General features: G+C 39.2%; 1 protein-coding gene across 3 annotated transcripts in view; it reads right to left on the bottom strand.

Moving 5' to 3' along the window:
• Positions 1–270: 270 nt before the first annotated feature.
• evlb (Enah/Vasp-like b) overlaps positions 271–18,167 on the bottom strand; it is a 36,680-nt gene continuing 18,783 nt past the window's right edge. For 2 of the 3 annotated variants that reach the window (XM_088001788.1, XM_088001787.1), the window contains exons 2-13: positions 13,588–13,756; positions 13,053–13,230; positions 7,434–7,500; positions 4,347–4,414; positions 3,963–4,204; positions 3,754–3,851; positions 3,411–3,450; positions 3,155–3,206; positions 2,990–3,047; positions 2,848–2,908; positions 2,556–2,613; positions 271–1,262 (exon numbers count right to left, since the gene is read on the bottom strand). In XM_088001788.1, coding sequence (XP_087857914.1) covers positions 1,225–1,262; positions 2,556–2,613; positions 2,848–2,908; positions 2,990–3,047; positions 3,155–3,206; positions 3,411–3,450; positions 3,754–3,851; positions 3,963–4,204; positions 4,347–4,414; positions 7,434–7,500; positions 13,053–13,230; positions 13,588–13,722 — 1,095 coding nt within the window. In that variant the 5' untranslated portion in view covers positions 13,723–13,756 and the 3' untranslated portion in view covers positions 271–1,224. The remainder of the gene's footprint in view (positions 1,263–2,555; positions 2,614–2,847; positions 2,909–2,989; positions 3,048–3,154; positions 3,207–3,410; positions 3,451–3,753; positions 3,852–3,962; positions 4,205–4,346; positions 4,415–7,433; positions 7,501–13,052; positions 13,231–13,587; positions 13,757–18,167) is intronic. The other variant, XM_088001789.1, reaches the window with a different exon arrangement.

Raw genomic sequence — 18,167 nt, 5'->3', positions numbered from 1 at the left:
ATTTAAATCACCAAGTCACTTTTGTTCCTCCGTACTGGGTTGAGTGATGTTTGTATTTGACTCACTTAGCCCATTTCTTTATTTATATTTTATGTAAGTTATTTGCATGCTACTGCATTGTAACTGTTTTCAACCTTAAATATTAAAGACATAAATGCGAGTAGCTCAGTTGTTGCCTTCATTCTTGATTTGCACCAGGTGTAATTTTGTGATCCTTGTTTAATCACCAAAACAAAACGCACAAAAAACAAGACACCGATTCATCCAAGACATTGTTCACAGTTTTATTTGAATTCATTTGAAACTCGTTTTGTTTTTTCCCCTCCTCAAACCAGGAAGCACTTTGTCATAAAGGGAGACAATAAAATGAACAATACTGCACCGTATCTTTGCAGCCAATAAACATTTTTTATTAACAACAAGATCACAAAAACTCTGGTGTTTTGTTTTTATTTATTCATTTATTTTTTTTACCTCAGAAGATTGCATTATCAAAAGAAGTTTATTTTTGTTCTTGGTTTCACATTGAAGGCTATTTTTCTTCTCTCTTTTTTTAAAAAAGTTTCTGTGGTGGTTCCAAATGTACTTGATGTTGGTGAAAGGGAAAAATAACAAAAAAAGAAAAATTAAACAATTATAATATTTCAGGTCAGGTGGTGAAAAGCAAAAAAAAAAAAAAAGGGACTGCTTGTGAATGTAACTCAAACGAAACTTAATATAAACAATGTATAAAATACAAAAAAAATCCCCGACTTACATTGATGTGCAAGAAAACATCGTTACTATCATTTTATCATTAGAATGATAGAAATAATAATAATCATGGAAAAATTATATTAACAAAAAATATTTCAAATAAACTCCAAAAAGAAAAAAAAAAGAAAAAACAAAAAAATCCAATAAAATAATTTTGTATTTCATAAATTTCCTTTGGACCAAAGGCAGAGAGGAGAGACGGGCAGACAAACAGACGAAACATGTTAACAAAACGGAGCAATCAGTGCGAGAATGTGGCCCTTTTTCACGGTAGAAACAAACAAACCAAATGTTACGCAGACGCGGCCGAGGCATTACAGTAACGGCGCCGCATCGCTGAACACGACGACTGGATGTCACAGTTTGGGCCTCTGTTCCTGACTTCTCCTCTTCCTCCTCGTCGTCTTCAGGGCCTCAGCAGCGGCTGCAGGGGGCAATGGTTTGAGAAAGCGATTCAGCTCTCAAAGTTTATGTCGTGCTAACTCGACTGAGTTCATTTCTAATGGCTGTGTGGAGAGAGAAGACGGGGAAATAAGTTGGGGTTAAACTGCAGGCAGGTTTCTGTCAAGACAGACACAATCGATTTTAAAGGGACATTTCTCATGTTTTGACGCAGGACGTCATGTGCAGTCAGCATGTTGCGATCTTGCTCTCCGAGAGGCTTCGGTAAAAATAAAACCGTTCCCCTCGCATCTGGAGATGTAGTGAGACTACAGGGAACCTGCCATTTTACTTCCAATCTAAAGAAAAAAAAATCCTACCTGTTTATGCAAACACTCTAATAAACCTCTACGCCACTGTAATCACTGTTTGACTTTAGGCATTTATGGAACAATGTTTCATATGAAAACATGTTGCAACATGGATGCTGATGTGATGGCAAAAATCTGCAAGGCTTGGAGAAGCAGCTAACTTCGGCCTCCGGGTTAAAACAACATCTCTAATTGTTCTTCTTGTTTTTCTCTTTTTTTTTTTTGTGGTCCCACAATTCTTAGCTTCCTTAAAAATCCTTTTAGGACAAATGAAACTGAAGCACTTTTTAAATTTATGCTTTACTACTTTTAGTTTATCAGAAAATTAAAAAAAAACAAAAAAAAAAACTTATGGATTTCTTAACAGAAATCCATATTTCTATTATCGGTAAAGACAAGCGAACGCGCCTTTGAGCTAAAACGCTTATATTGCTCTTCTGGGGACTGGACAATAACAAGATAGTTACTCATCTAAAACTGTCCATATCTGGTGTCGATGTAGTTATTTTCAAAACTTAAAAATGGCTACAAACAAGGCTGGATGAGGCCCTAAGTCTGTGTTGCCATGATGCTCAGTGGGAGGACAATAATCTCGCTTTAGCGAACTGGGCCAGTTTTTCAGTGGAAAATACAGCTGGAATAAAACAAATACCTTTGCGGCTTTTTGCACATCTTTACTAAAATGTGCCAATATAACAGGTTTAAACAATAATTGAACATTATTGCTTAATTGCCCATGTTAAGTTTTGTTTAATTATGTATTTATACAGATTTCTCAAACATGTTATACTAATTATTATTTATTGCTCATTACAAATGCAGATTTTCTATCCAACTACCACAGCTCTGCTCAAAATTACATCTATTTGATTTTATGACATGAACTGGACTTACTGCAAGCATTCAGACCAAGTTATTAAATTGCTACATTTACTTTTCTAAGTATCTAGTGCAACCTAGTGGTTACAAAACCACATAACCAGTTAGACTGGTGCAAACCAACCGGGTGTAACATTCCAGCGGCATGGGTGTAAAAAAGAAACGCACCATCAATGATTTCATCCTTCACTTTGTGCAGTTCGCGGAAAACCTCATCCAAGATTTCCTGTAGAACAAGAAATTGACATTCTTTTTATGTACAGTAGAAACAGAAGTTCACAGAAAACAAATGAGAACACGTCACGTAATCGAGGTGATGCGTGGATTATCATTTGGCTTTAAAAGTAAAAACTGTGGCGAACAGACAGTTTTTACTTTGAATATAAACCAGCGTATTTAGCATCGTGTCGGTTTTCCCTTTGTGCTGCCATGCAGTTTGAGCAGTTTGGTTTTACTCCACCTGCTTCATCCTGTCGAGATCTAACGAGTCTGTGTCGCTGACACTTCCTGCTGTTCGTAACCTGTGGGACAAAAAATGTTTCTTTTTTTAGGAAATCATCTGTTTCGCTGACTGCTGCTGTTTGAGCTTCCCCGGCTCTCACCTCGAAACCATCGACCTGTCTGCAGAGTTCGCTCGGTCCCAGGGCTTCTTCGCACCGTCTGTGTGACAAAAGCAAAATGTGATTATTTCTTTTTTTTTCCCTGCTGCAGGATAATCAGATGATTGGCGAAATAGCAGCTTGTGCAGCTCTAACGTTGTTTCCTACCTGTGGAATTCTGCGCACCCCGAGTGTTGGGCGACGAAGAGTTTGCATCATCCTGGAGTAAAACGTGGGAGGAAAAAAATATGGCTTTTCAGCTTCGTTGCACTGGAATTACATTTATCTTCATTTAACTCAGCAAGCACTGACAAGTGACGCCGTTTTGATTGTGTAATCACCACCATCGTCATCGACTGTATAGCTTTGACTGACATTTAGAACAATTTCAATCCATCACTGCTGCTGCTGCTGGTCCACTTACGTTTTGGCTGTCGTCAGGCTTCTCTGAAGCCGCTTTCCTTCTGGAGGAAAGAAGAAGCCTCAATTAAGAATGACATATTTCACCTAAATAAGTAAATGGCAATTTTATTTGTCAAACAGACCATGGACACAAAAGATAGAAAGAAAGAAAGGAAGGCAGACAGACAGATAGAAGGAAAGAAAGACAGAAAGAAACCTTTAAAAAAAATTAGCTTCTTTTTTTTGTATAGACTGCACCAAATATAAAAGCCACTTGAGACCAATAAACTGAGAAAAAAGAGAGAGAAGTGAAAAAAGAAAGAAAGAAAAGAAAGGAGGATTTTTTTGGGGTTGATTGCTCTGACCTTCGGGCCAGGAGAGCGTTCATCTCCTCCATCAGTCCTCCACTTCCTCCACTCGTTCGATTGGCTTCATTTTTGGTACCTGAAGAGCCGTCCTCAGGCTGACACACAGAACTTACTTTAGACGGCTTCTCGATCATGACCAAAAGAACAATTCATCGTATGTGTCATCAAAAAAAGAAAACAAAAAAACCCCCATGAATAAGTCTTACCCTTTGGACACGGCGAAGTTTGGCTCCAGCGATCATTGCGGCGAGGCCGGTTGGCGCGGGGCCCTCGTCCCCCTGGCTGCCTCCTCCTATAGGCAGCGGAGGAGGAAGAGGAGGGGCCACCGCTGACAGCGGCGGGGGGCCCGGTGGCGGCGGAGGAGGGGGAGGGCCGCCCATGTTTACGGGTGGAGGTACTACAGGTGGGGCTACGGAGAGCACAGCAGGGTGGCCTTGGAAAGGAGAACCTGGAAACATCAAGTCAAAGGTGAAGAAGACGTTTTATTTACCTCCGGATGCTGCTAATGATGGTTTCAATTCACTTGTTTTGTGTGAGTGAGAAAGTAGAAACTTTAAGTGTCTTCGGTGTGTGTGTGTGTGTGTGTGTACCTGAGTTGGAGGACCGTCGTTCCCGCTCCATGTGCGCCTGCAGCTGCTGCTGCTGTTCCATCATCTGCCTGAAGGCAAATGGAGAAAACACAGCTGCTAATTCATCATCCGAAAAAAAACAAAAACATAATCATTGAATATTTGATTCAATTCCAGCACCAAAACAGTTGAGACAACCACTTCACACGAACAGCTGAGGATCTGTAGAGCTGAACTCAAACCTCCTGAATTTTTTTGCTCCAGTACAAAAGAGAGGCATCCCCGTAGCATGATGCCTCCACCACCATGTTCTACTGCGGGGATAGTGTTTTCAGGGTAGGTCTGCAGTTGGGCTAAACTCTACTGAGTTTGATGATGATGATAATAACGGATTGAGCAAAGCTCCACAAGATGTTCCAAATTTGGATTTTTATTTTCTTATCTCAGATTTAAAGTCTCCACTACTTCCTCCCTGACCTGTCCGCTTTGTTTCCTGGCTGCCATGACGCTGCTGTTCTCCAACAAACCTCCGAAAATAATTTCCCGGTCTACCTGTTGTTGATTTTATCCATCTATATCTTTTGATAAGTCGATTTAATGTGAAAATAAAAAATAAAAAAATAATATATATATATATATATATATCTTGCTCAATGCCACATTGTTTTGGCATTGGGATAAATAAACAAGTTAAAGATTAACAACTAATATATAAATTGTGCATTTGAAACAAAACAGACATCATTTAAAGCAGAAGTGTTTTGAGTAAATCCAGGTATTTCTGCAACTTCCTGATTTTGGTGTTTAAATAATAATAATAATAATAAAAAATTTGTTTGCAATTTAAACAAGCAAGATGCCGTCTCGACCATTCTGGAGAAAACATTCGTTTAGATGATTTAAAACGTCCAGTTGACTGGACATTTTGGAAAACATCTGCCAACCAAGGCATCGCTCTCCCCTTCATCTCCACAGTTCTTCCTTATTAAAATCACATTTTCATTCCGTCTTTTTGTGACATGCGCTCTTTTATAATGCACAAAGCATATGTATGTCACACCCTAGGAGGGGAGGGAAGGAGACGGCTCGTGGGGAGGAAGCAGAGTCATCCAGCTGTGAGTTGGACGGGAGACGAGCTGAGACAGCAGAGCATCTGATGTGACAGCGGAGACAATCTCCCGCCACGATCGCAGCTCCGATCCTGGGAATAGTTCAGCAGACATGGAATCTACTCCATTTTCTACAACGTGCGTGTCCCTCTAAAACCTGGGATCTGGCGATCAGATCAGCCAGCGAGCTGGGAAACTGAAACCGAAACGAAAAGAGCCAGTTGTGATTCTGCGAAGGGAGAGAAGAAATCTCTCAGTCGCCCATCCATCTTTTTTCTCAATTGTGATTATTACAAGTCAACGGCGGCGCACGCAGCAGAACCCATGAGCTGCAACTGTTTCAGATGTCGGTGCCTCAAAATGTCACAACGCTGCTGCAGAGCTCTAAATATAGCCAAGAATCCTTTCTTCCTTTCCAGTTTGGTTTTCTCCGTGTCACTCTGACTGTTTTCCTCTCCTCAGGAGACGGCTGCTTCCTATTAGCAGAGCTGAGCTGCAGCATGAACACAAAGCTGAGGAAATGTCAGTGCTGCTCATTTCTGGCAGCAAAATCAGATCTCAACTCATTCAGTTTATGTGATATCAATATTTTTACTAATCATAACGCAAGATAGAGTCACAGGTACAGCTGGAGCGTATTTTAGGTCTTGGTTCAGTGTAACTGTTCACATTTCGTCTTACTTTACTGTGTAAATTTATACATAAGTGACTGACAGGATGACTGTGCATAGAACATGGATGGATAACCTGATCAGGTTTTAAGAAACTAACAGCTGAGGACTGAATGGAAGAATGCACATTTAAAGCTGAATGTCTTTATTGTTAAGAGATTGAAAGTGTTTTATGATTTGATTCTTCTCTGACCAAATAGTGATCAGATGGACCGCTTTCCAGTGGCTTCATGTTTCAGTTTTTCATAGATACAAAAAGATCTGACAAATCTTGAAAGATTTTGAGTCCTTTTCCTGAAATATTTTTTTCAAACCTTTGCCTGACAGAGGCACCAGCTAAATAAACCATCCAAGTTTACTTTTGCACTTAATATAAAAGTTTTTTTTTTTTCTTTTTCTTTTTGCCAAATGTCGTAGCTCAACAGTTTTTGGGACCAGTTGCAAAAAAAAAAAAAAAAAATACTGGAATTCTCTTTATTTTAAATAAAATTTGTATCATGTTTAAGTTTGTAAAGGAATCTTTTTATGTCGCTCCATTGCTTCGTTTGTGTTGTTTTTTTTAAAGGTCTCTCTTTTGGCATATGTAAGTAGTCTAATTCTTGATTAAAAATGGTTAAAATATGGCTGCCAGGTGGTTACGCTGGTGTGGAAGCTATAATCGTGGATGTACTGCAAAATTTTGATTTCAAGCCTCTTTTCTGTCAAATTATAGTTCAAAATAAGGCCACTAGTGCAAATCCCCCTAACCCCCAAAAAAACATACACAAATTGCCTCTCTGATTTCCGAGACTTTAAGTAGAATGTTACGGAAAACTTTAGGAACGCACTAGCATCATCCATTTTTTAATTCAAAAAAGACAAAAAAATGGGGAGGGGGAAAATACATCTGAATTTTTGTGACATATATTTTTGCTCTCTCTTTCTGTCACCTTCCTGTTTTAATAGTGTGAAATGAATCAATCAGCATCTCAAAAAACGACGATAAAACAAGTAAACGCATAAAAAAAAACAGATTCTCCAAGTTTCCTTTTATCAATATAATCCAGTGAAATAATTGGATTGTTTAACAAGATTTCATTTACAGGACAGACCTGTTTTGATTAAACATAGAAAAAAAAACACACAGTAACATTTCATGTAAGTAAGAAATTTGACTCTATTAAACAAGCCAATAAAACAGGACCTAAAAACAAAGTGCAAGTTTTATAAGATGTTTTTTTTTGTTTTTTCAGCCTCAAGTAGCAAGTCCAAACCCAGAGGTGTTATTTTTTGACGCTGCAGCCATCGCTGCGCTGACGTCAGTGTGTGTCCGAGTGAATGTGTTTCACCTCGCTCTCTGAGCGTCGATCTCGTCCGAAGTGGGGCCGTTCTGGACCTGCCGCTGGAGAGCTGGACCTGCAGAATCAAACCAGAGCAAAAAGGCAGAGAGAGAAATACGGATAAGGCAACAACACTGTGCTCAACAATCCATCACCAGCGCCTTGGATGTTCATTATAATTAGTGCCAGTCGAGACAATTAACCACCCAAGTGACAGGGGAATTAAGCAGGAGTTAACCATTATGTCACCTCTTTGTGGGGTACTGACTAATGCCGGGTGAAAAGCATGCTAATCCGCAGTTTAAATGAGCGCAGATTGATTCATCAAGCTCTTGTGAAGGCAAGTTAAACACCAGAGGGATGTGCTCTTTGGCTTTTTGTTCCGCAGCGCGAGACGCCTTGCAGAAGGATTTCGACGTCACACCAACAAAACTTTATTTTGTTCCGCTGGGATTTCTGCGATAGTCCGACACAAAGCGGCAGACGATTGAGAAACGGAAGGAAAACAATCCGTGGTTTCCAGTTCATGTGGAGTATGACAGCAAGGGGTTTGGCACAACTGCAGACTTATGAAGACGCAGCCGTCCACCTAAGCTAACAGGATATTAATCAGAGAGGAGTTTACCATCTACTTTCCATTGTATATAAATGCACAGCCTTGTGTCGGTCCATCACATAAAATCCCACTTGAACACCTTGAGGTTTGTCGTTGTACATTAGTGGAAAAAAAACTTCAAGGGGTATGAATACGTTTGCGATGAGCTGCATCGTAGGATGAAAGTGACTAATAAGTCTGTTTTTCTTTTTACGGTTTGTGCTGCAGGGCCCCTGCAATGTAATCCCTTTAACACCATTAGGGAGATCTACAGATGGAGAACCAGATAGGGTGTGTGATTACTTCAAGTCGCGATAAGACGGGAGCAAAAGCCACTTCAAGCTGAGGGATTACAATAAAATCAGAGGGATTCGTCGTCTTTTTACAATGAAGCCTCCAGTTTGACTGAAGTCCCTCAGCGGTGTTATTAAATGTGTCACCGAAGAATCAAGAAGACATTCGTATATATACGTAAAATGTTTCTTTAAAGAAGTAAGTATTAGGATGAAGTACGATTGTGATCATTGGATCTTTAAAGTGTTTCACAGCTTCTCTTTTGTGATCTCGTGGATTTCTTTTTCGACAGAGGGCTGTGAAACAAAGCAGAACTAAAAAAAAAAAAATGTTCACATTCGCCACGTCCTGTTCTCGTCTAATGAAAAGTGTTGCTTTACATAATAGCGCTACGGCTTTCAGGGTCACTACTCTCTGATGGAAGCGGCTTTGGCTAATGGCTCCCATTGATCAAGTAACACAGATCCGAAAATAACACAGGCCAAATTAAAGGACGCGAGTCAAACCTGGTGTCGGGTGATTTACCCGATTGAAGACATGTGAGCATTGGTAGGTCTGGTGTTTACCTTACAAACAAACAAAGAACTTTGTTTCCATGTATTTATTCATGCGGAGTCATTTTCCTTCTTGTTTTTTAAGACAGAAACACCAAAACATAGCTCTGTCTTTTTTAAAGGAGTCAGTCATGAGCAATACTTTTAATCCCTTAATTTAATGTCCAACAGAATACAGTCGCATCAAACGATTTGAAAGTGACGTGAAAACATCAAACATCTATTGCCACAGTAATCTCAAGCATGTGTCGCATTTTCCCTTAAAATACTCGGGCAAAAATGAGTTGTATCAAAAAGGAGTTTTATCATGCTGGTCGTGGACCCACTGACACCAGGTGAGTCCCACTGCACCAAGACTCAGCTCTTCTCCTCAGCTCTGCATGTTAAGTGCAGCAGTGGGCCAAACTGTTTATTTTTAGATACACATATTCAGTTAAAGGTTAAAGACTTACTATTAAAACACACACAAGAAATGAGTTTCTAACCTTTACTGACATGTTCATCATTTTGACGCCCTGCCTGATGTACTCTGCTCTAGTCTCTTTGGTATCTCTCTCAAAACTATGAAAAAATGAGGCTGTATGCTGATGACATTTCTTGATACAACATTTAGCACTGGGATATTTTAATCTGCCTCCGTTGGTCCCTTCGTCAGCATTTTGATCGAATGCCTGCACATTCTTTGTTACATTTTGAAGGATATAGCTTTCTTCCTACCAGGACAGACTTCTAAATCCAACATGGCTGCCTGTGTTTAGCAACAGCTTATTAATAACTGTATTTAAAAAATATTGACTTGTTTGTATCCCATTTTCACAAACTGTACCGTTTTGTGAACATGTGGGAAGTGTTTCCAAGAACAAAATCCAAAAAATCCAAAGAAATGATGTTGCCTGTATTGTTAATAGTAATTATCCTGCTCCCAGAGCACATCGGTCTTTTAAACAGGAAATTATAATCTAATTAAACTGGGTTTGATGTTATTCTCTGATCCATTTAAGCAGAACTTGTCACCAGCTTTGTCCCAATAGTTTTCTGTTCCCTGCTGCTGTTTTAAACTGGAAGTTCTCGTACTTTTCTCCACCAGACTTCCTTTAATCTTTGTTGAACCAAACATAATTTTTGCAATTTATCTGAGAAATTCATCTTTTTGGCTGTTGAAGCTTACCAACTCTTTATCGTTTTTCTTTTTGTCTTTGTATTCACTTTGCAAATCATTGATAGTAATAATTACTTCTTGCAAGTTTGAGAACCGTAGTTTAACAGATTTAGTTCAGGTTTGAAAATGTTTCTTTTACTCAGTGTCAGTCATGAGAGGCTCAATAAGAAATCGGAGGACTTCAAATTACTACTTTCTAATTAAGTAACTGTAACATTTATCCAAATGTTTTGGCAAATGTCAACTTGGGTCTATTGGCATTTCCCGGTAAATAATTTCTGCTTTGGCTCTTCACAAACCAATGTTGTTGTTTTTTCTCCACACAAACACAAGGAAACTCAAAAACACAAATCAAGCACAGTTTTAACCACAGACAGAAACACAGCAGACACTTTTTTTCTTTTTTTTTTACCTACATGACATGCTGAAGAAGAGGAACCGGCCGTAGCAGAGACAGAGACACTGACAGACACACTCTCCTCTGACCATCTCTTGCCTTAAGCTGCCTTTACTCCTCCTCATCATCATCATCATCGTCCCCATCCATCACCTCCCTCCCCATGTTTCTTCCTCTCCTCACCTGCCCTCCTGTCTACTCCACTGAGTCAACGGTATCGTCTGTCATCTTCATGTAAATGACACCGGCAGCGGCAGCGACAGCAGCAGCCGCGTAGCGAGCAACTCTGGTTAATGTTTCAAAAGGTCGAATTTTCTCTCTGCTGCACAGCGAAGGCGCACAGAGACCCAGCCTCTCTGAAAGATATCGGCTTCATCTCTCACTCATCAGCAAACTACTGCATAATAATGTTAAGAGTGCATCATTTTTTTTGTTTGCAAAATGAAATTCAACCAGCTTAGAGTAAGAAATATAATGTATCAACATCACGATTCTATGCATGCTTGACAAACTCGGTAATATTTCACAGTGGTACAATAAAATGCACATCTTAGCAGATTTGAATGTTAAAAATGCATTAAATAAATTAACATAAGCGTACAGAAAATGTTGAGAACTGAGAAGTGGTGGAAGATTGTTTTATGTCTTTCATCCACAAACAAAAAAACTTTTACAGCTATATTTAGCACACAATACTTTTGTTGTAAGTAATTTTAGAAAAGTCTTAGTCATAACTACCAGTATTATTTTTCTTATATTCTACCAGTCAAATAATTCTTTCAAATTGATTTATAGTCAAATGCATTACATCCATGAAATACACCCAATTTAACTTATATGCTATATTGCAAAGCCCTGACACATTCTCAAAATTTTAAATTGCTTGCTCCATGAAGCGAACTGGTTACTTGATATTTTGTACGGAAGTGACCAGGTCCTTACTGGTTTTATTGAATTACAAATCAGAAATGTAACCTTTAAGTTCCTGGAAAGTACAGGTTTCAATATATTCTGCCATCTTGTTTTTTTTTTCTTAGTTTGAGCTAATTGTTCTATAACATGAAAGAAGAGATCCTAGTTATTTATACAGATAAGCTTATAAAGGACTAGCTGTAATTTAATTAAGATAATTTACATCTTTGTGGTATCTTATTTGAATAAAGTAAAATCAACATCTCTGTGTGGGTTTATTAAACTCCTTAAGTAAATCCATCACAAACTCAGTGAAGACCCGAGGTCACGCTTGAACCCACCTCACCACCAGAGGGCGCAGTAGACACACCTGTTTAAACAGCAAAGAAACATCTTTTTTCTATAACTCTCGTATTATAGCATTCATGCTAGGTCAATGAGTTTATGTCTTTTTATTTATTTATTTATTTTTTTGCTTCCAGTGCAAAAATGTGGCTATAAAAATCAAACTTACTCATATTGTGCTTTCTGTATAGTGTGTAATTTCTATCGGTGGCTGCTGCCACTCAAGCCTCTTTGCGCCGCCGCCCCACGTCATTAGGCAGATGAAAAGGTCCGCTCTCTAGCACGGGACCCAGGGGAGATCTTCTCAATGACTCATTCAAATTAAGAGGCTGGAGGGGGACGACGGGGGACACTCACTGCTGCTACTGCTGCTGGGGAAATGAGTGGCAAGCTGTGAAAGTCACTCTGTCTCCGTCTCGTTCTACTTGCCTCTCTCTCTCTTTGTGACTAACTCAGGCATGAATAGAGAGTTACTGCAGGACAAACTGCACATCTCACATGCTCATGCTATGCTAACGAAGTGTTTTAAAAAATAGGACTTAACTCCAGCTCCAATGAATCCCTGGTGACTCCCAGTGTAACCAAAGCTTGAATTAATGTTATCAATTGCACTCTGTTCTGTTATGTCAATAAGAAAAAACCCATTAGCCAGAGTTTGTTAGACTTAGAGGACACTGTTGCTTAACTTAGCTGCATTTTGACAGCTACTATCACTCTTGAACAGGTTGCTCTGAACTGCTTAGATCAGCATTTATGGCCCATTTGCCGAGGATGCTGTGTCATGATGCAGGCAGCAGTTAGGAGATGGTCTAGGAGTTTCACTGATTTATGCTTAAGGTCTCAGGATATTGCTGATAGCAAATAAAAGAGACTTCAGCTGTTAAAGAGATGCAATAGACTGAAGAACTTGTGTGAACATGAAGGATAAAAGTAGAGCCATGTGCACAAATCAGCATGAATCAGATTTTAAAATATAACTTTTTAGTATTTGTGTCTCCATGACGACGTATGAAATCTTGCAACGACCAAAGCCACATAACTGCAGCATTTTAAGACTAAAAACTATAGCTATACTTCATGCTAGCAAGGAAATAATGGGCTATGCTTTTCTATGTAGGATAGAAGAGTTTTTCCCAATTTAGGGTAATAAAGTTACTGTAGGCAGTTTTAAAATGTATGTTTTATCAGAAAACCAAAACTTCAATGTGGCCCAATAATCAATAAGAGTCTAATATTTCCTAACTTTGTTTTGTCCAAACTACATATTCCTAGAAAAACATCCTCCCTCCAGAATGAAAAGTTCATCTGGGCACCAGCAGCAAACCTATCCGAGTGCAAAGTGCATGTGTGGTGCAGAGAGGGGAGACCACACCTCCATCCTGAGCGCTGAGTACGTTGAGGGCAAAGAGCATGGCGTTGGAGAAGGTGGTGGCCTCCTCCTTGCTGGCAAAATTGAGGCCGTAGACCTGCCTGGCATCCCTCCATTGGTGAAAGGTTGGGGTGGCTTGGTTGTACTTGAGGCCTTTCACTATGGAGTAGTTGATAACTACCTGCAGGGAAAAGAAGAAGAGAAAAGTGGGGAGTTAAAAACCCATCATGTAAACAAACTGGCCTGTACAAGTTTCTAAAATAATTTCAATCTAAGATCAAGAGTCCAGAGCCAAAAAGTCTGACTCGTAAACCTAATGGACTAAAATAAAAATGGTGGACTCCACCACTGCAGAAAAGATACAACAATGTGGATCCATCTTCACAAACACATGTAAATATGCGTTTACGTGTCTACAATGCAAACTGTAGACACGTAAACGCACAGCAATTCAGAGGACTCGCTCGGTGTGAGTCTAGGACGGTCTAAATGTGTTGCGTTCCTCCCGTAGCGTCGAAAACGTCACTCCCCAGGCTACCTGCTGGTCTTGCAGCTTGACGCCCACCACTCTGAAGGTGTTGCTGGCAGTGTTGTGGTAGATGTTGATGCGGCTGAAGCCTTGCTGGCCCGGCTTGATGGGGACCCACTTCTTGCTGGTGTCGTCGTAGACCATGACAGAGGCCCGCGCCTGACAGATACTCTGCTCACTGGCAAGGACAAAAGGACGGAGAGAGGAACGAAAGGCTTAGGAATATTTAAGTGCTTCAGAGTCTCCTTATTAATATGCATGAGGCCGAATCTAATTTGGGAAGATTCAGAGTTCTCAAGGTCTATTTTGGCCAAGTGTTGTCGTAAGTTGTAGTATATCTGCCATGAGTGTAGTGATGCAAAGGGCAACACTTCCTAGTGTTATTTGTGAGCAAATAAAACAGCATCCAATGCTACTAACAGAGATTTAACATTTTTAAATATTTCAATTTTGAAATTAAAGGGGTGTCCTAATCTCATCCTGACCAAAAACTGCATTTTTCTGAAAAAAAGTTTAATTTTAAAAAGTTGGTCGTAACCTTCCAAGCATTGTTGAAGCCAATATTAAATATCCACACGTATCAAATATGTTGGGAAAATTAACAGGCTCTTGAAAGGTGACCAAATTATTTCACATCACTGCGGGTGAAAAGAAAAAAAAAGAAAAAAGAAAAACACTGATTCTCTCAGTGCCGTTTCTTTTCTTCCAGACATAACATCTGCTAAGCAGACATATCAGGGGGATCGGGTCAAACACAGTCACTGCATTAAAAACTCTTAATTTTGACTGTAGGATTTAGTCTCATCTCCACTGCCGAGAGCAGATTTAAAGTCTGTTACGGTTAAAGCTACCAAAATAAATAAATAAATAAAAAAATAGCTGAAACCCATAGTTTACTATTAGAGAGGGAGGACAAAAGCAAAAGTTCTTACAGCCTGTGGTAAAGCTGTATGGAATAAATGTGCCAATAGACTAGCAATAACCACACTTATTTACTTATATTACTATCGCTATATTGGTATCTTTTTCATATCTCTGTGTTTCCATCATGAAAACCATTTTATTGAAAACTATAAAATAGGTTTGAAGCTACCTAAATGATCCAAAGTTTAGATCACGACTGCATTTTGGTTCTAAAAACAGAAAAGAATGTTTAAAAAATACAATAAAAGTGGCAGCTTACAGCTTACTTTCTCCATAAAATGTGAATACGTCAAAAACAGTTCTTATAAATATATGAAACCGGTTAAATATCTGTTAAATATCTGAGCCTGTTTCATTGGATTACTTGCAATACTTCAAGCAATGATTGAAAGTTTCTGCCACCCACAGGTCAGACAGGTTTGGCTTTAGTAATTTGAAATTAAAGTATTGGACCACTTTCAGTACTCCTATAGTCAGAGTCTTCTTTTTTAAAACACATATCTCCCAATGAATCTGTAATAAAGTCTGTTCAATCAAATAGTGAATGCAGTGAAATTTAAGGTCTGGTTTTTAAACGTTTAAATGTAAAAAAAAAGAAAAAAAAAGGCTCGTTTTCACCAATTTTGTACATCTTTACTGGGGTTGCTAATCAATCTGGAATCTAAAATGAAAGCACAAGCTTTAAATCGAGAATAAATTATTTGGTTTTCATCTGTAAATAACAAGGAAAGCAGCTGAAAAACACACAGAACCAGAATCAAGCACAGTTCAACGTCTCCTCGTCAGTGCACTTGAGATCGGCCCCAGCAGGGCAATGATGTGTTTAATTTATTTTGGTTAAGTCGCCGAGTGAGTCCATTCATTTTTTAAACAACGTTCGAGGCAGCTGGCTCTAAAAAAAAAAAAAAAAAAAAAAAAAAGTAGGCGCTGCAGGCCCGGAAGCATGAATAAATGAGGTTCTTGTGCTAAAAGAGACTGGAGGTGAAGAAAAATAGAGACAAAGCAAAACAAGAGAGTTTGATTCTGACTGACAGCTGCAAACACAAACAGGAACGCTTCGTATATCTCTATACGAGTGCGACGTTCGGCAAGCTGATGTGCAGAGCATGAATAATGAATTAAATACTTATGAATTTACCATGACGGCGCACATTTGCGCACTCGCACATGCATGTGAACTCAAGGCACAGCGAGTTTAAACCGCATCATCCGAGATCACTCCGCTGCCAAACGGTGCAACAGTAAAATCGAGCCTACTGGGACAGAATCCTTTCCTCCAGTCCGATATATTCAATAAATTAAAAAAATAAAAATCTCCTTTGCATAACAACAGTTTTGAGAGAGCGTGTTATTTTCCGGTCTGGATTAAAACGTAATCTGCTTCCTCTGAGAGTCTGAACGCCATAACCTTGAGGGCAGAGACGATGATGACACCCACAGGCCACACACACAAAACGATGAAAACAGAAAGCAGCTCCACCAGGGAATACATTCACAGTCTCTAATGCTCGAATCGCTTTCAGATGATCCAGATATAGTAAATGCTCTCCAAAGGGAAAAGTTGATAATCGATCTCCAACGTGCAGCGTCCATCGATCTCTAATATGAGGAATGAATTTCAGCGTACTCTGCCAAATTCACTAGCGAGATTGTGAAATTGACCCACATTCTTTAAACATTTGATTGTTTCAAGACAACAGAAGAAGTTTTTTTAATAGCAATTGCGTACTTATGATTATGTGAAAGCTTAGGCAATGCTGTGCAGATCTTACATATTACAGAGAATAAAGAAATACAGCTAATTTCATCATAATGTTGATTTGCTTCTGAAAGGCACTCAGAGATTTTTGCGCATTTTCTTCCACTCAAAATGAATCCATTAAATACCGGAGCTGCGAGTCTGTGTTTCCACAAAGTATTTAATGAGTAAATAAAATCAACATTTGAATCTGAACTCGTTTTAATGAACCGACAGATTTTTTGAAAAGCATGAAGCAAGTCAACTTGCTTCTCCAGAAGTCTGGAGTTTGGTTAATGAGGGTTTGTGATGATAAATATATGAATTATTCATTCGGATTCCTGAATTTTAAACGATTCCTCAAGTTTGCACATCATTTTCAGGCAGAAGCAGAAAGATTACTATACATGCACGCACAACAGGTCAAGTCAGCTTCTGTTTTCCTCGTTTCAGGGGATTCCAGGTGTTTTGTCAAAACCTTTTTACTTCTTTATATAAATTATTCCTGCTTATGGCAAAACATGTTGGTAAAAATATATATTTTTTCACCCTCAGTCTCTGATTATGCCACCTGGTCCCGCTCTAACCCGTCATGTCAACCCATTAGCTTCTTCCCTGTCTCTTATTTCTGGTGCTTCCTGTCTGGTTGCAGTAAAAATGTCCTCTTCTGGCATCATCTCCTGATTTGAAACGAGCAGCGCAACCATGAGCTGTCAGACTAACAGGGATGTGCTGTTGATTCACAGAAATCACAGGAATGAAAAATAAAGACGTAATTAAAATCTGCATGCATTAAAAAAAAAAGAAAAAAGTAAACCCTGAGGCAGGAGATATAAGTAGCACTTTGATCTTCTCTTCTGTGGATGATTAGGCGGAATTTGAAGTTCCCACAATATCTGGTTGGTAATGGTCTGACTGGAGGCTGATTCTTCTTTCACGTCTGCTTAATTTAGAGACATCGACTGAAATTGCACTCGTCTGTGAGTTGTTTTGAAGCCGAGAGCAGTTCTGTTAATTTTTTTTTTACTATGTGGTCTCGGCTCATACAACTACGGCAACTTGAAAAAGTATTTATACCTTCAAAAATGATAAGATATGGGAGTTTGTATGATAGTAATGCGACTGTAAAGGCCTATAAATTTGTCAGTCATGTTTCTTGCAGTAATCTGCACTGGTAGGAGGCTCGGCCATCCACTGGAGGACTTGCAGCAGATTTTACAGCGCGCTGCCCTGCAGACATCACGGCATCAAAGCCACTCTGTTGTGGCTCCACTCTCCGAGGGACGTGCTGCTCAAGGCAAGCGGCGCGCAGACAACAAAGACAAATTGGACTAAAATAGCAGCACACACCGCTGTATGCTAATTTCTGTTCTCGGCCAAGTTGAGATGCATATCTACGCACTCCGGTTCTGGTGCATTAGGACTGGCAAGGCATGGAAAAGCTGGTAAGTGTCGTTAGCTTAGCTGCGAGTTGAAACAAACTTCCAGACTAAGATAAGAATAGAGACTTAATAATGATTCAAGAAGTAATAATGAGATTCCAAGTATGAAGCAGGTTGACACCTGAAAGGACTTTCAACAGGCAGAACAAGGCAAATCTACGTACAGTTTTAAAGTTAGCAACTTTATTTGAGTCTAGAAAACCCAGAAATGTGCTACCTGCAAATTAAGATAAGAAATAAGATTCAAATTTCAGATGAAAACAAAGCAAATTTTAAAAGACAAAGATTTTTCTGATGTGGTTGCTTTTTTTTTTTAATGTCATCCAAAACGATTGACTGTTTGCCTTATGTTGCAGCCGTTAGCTAAGCTAAAGAAATCAGTGTTGTGTTTCTTTAGAAGAGAGAGGAAACATAAAACTAAACAAAATTAAAAACATGGAGAAAAAAAAAAGAGTAAATACATCATTCAACAAAACCTAAAATCT

The sequence above is a fragment of the Poecilia mexicana genome, unplaced genomic scaffold (genome assembly GCF_051168715.1).
Source record: "Poecilia mexicana isolate PSO_F unplaced genomic scaffold, ASM5116871v1 scaffold_21, whole genome shotgun sequence".
NCBI lineage: Eukaryota > Metazoa > Chordata > Actinopteri > Cyprinodontiformes > Poeciliidae > Poecilia > Poecilia mexicana.
Note: the sequence above shows the minus strand (reverse complement) of the source record. Positions and strands in the feature narration are given on the sequence as shown.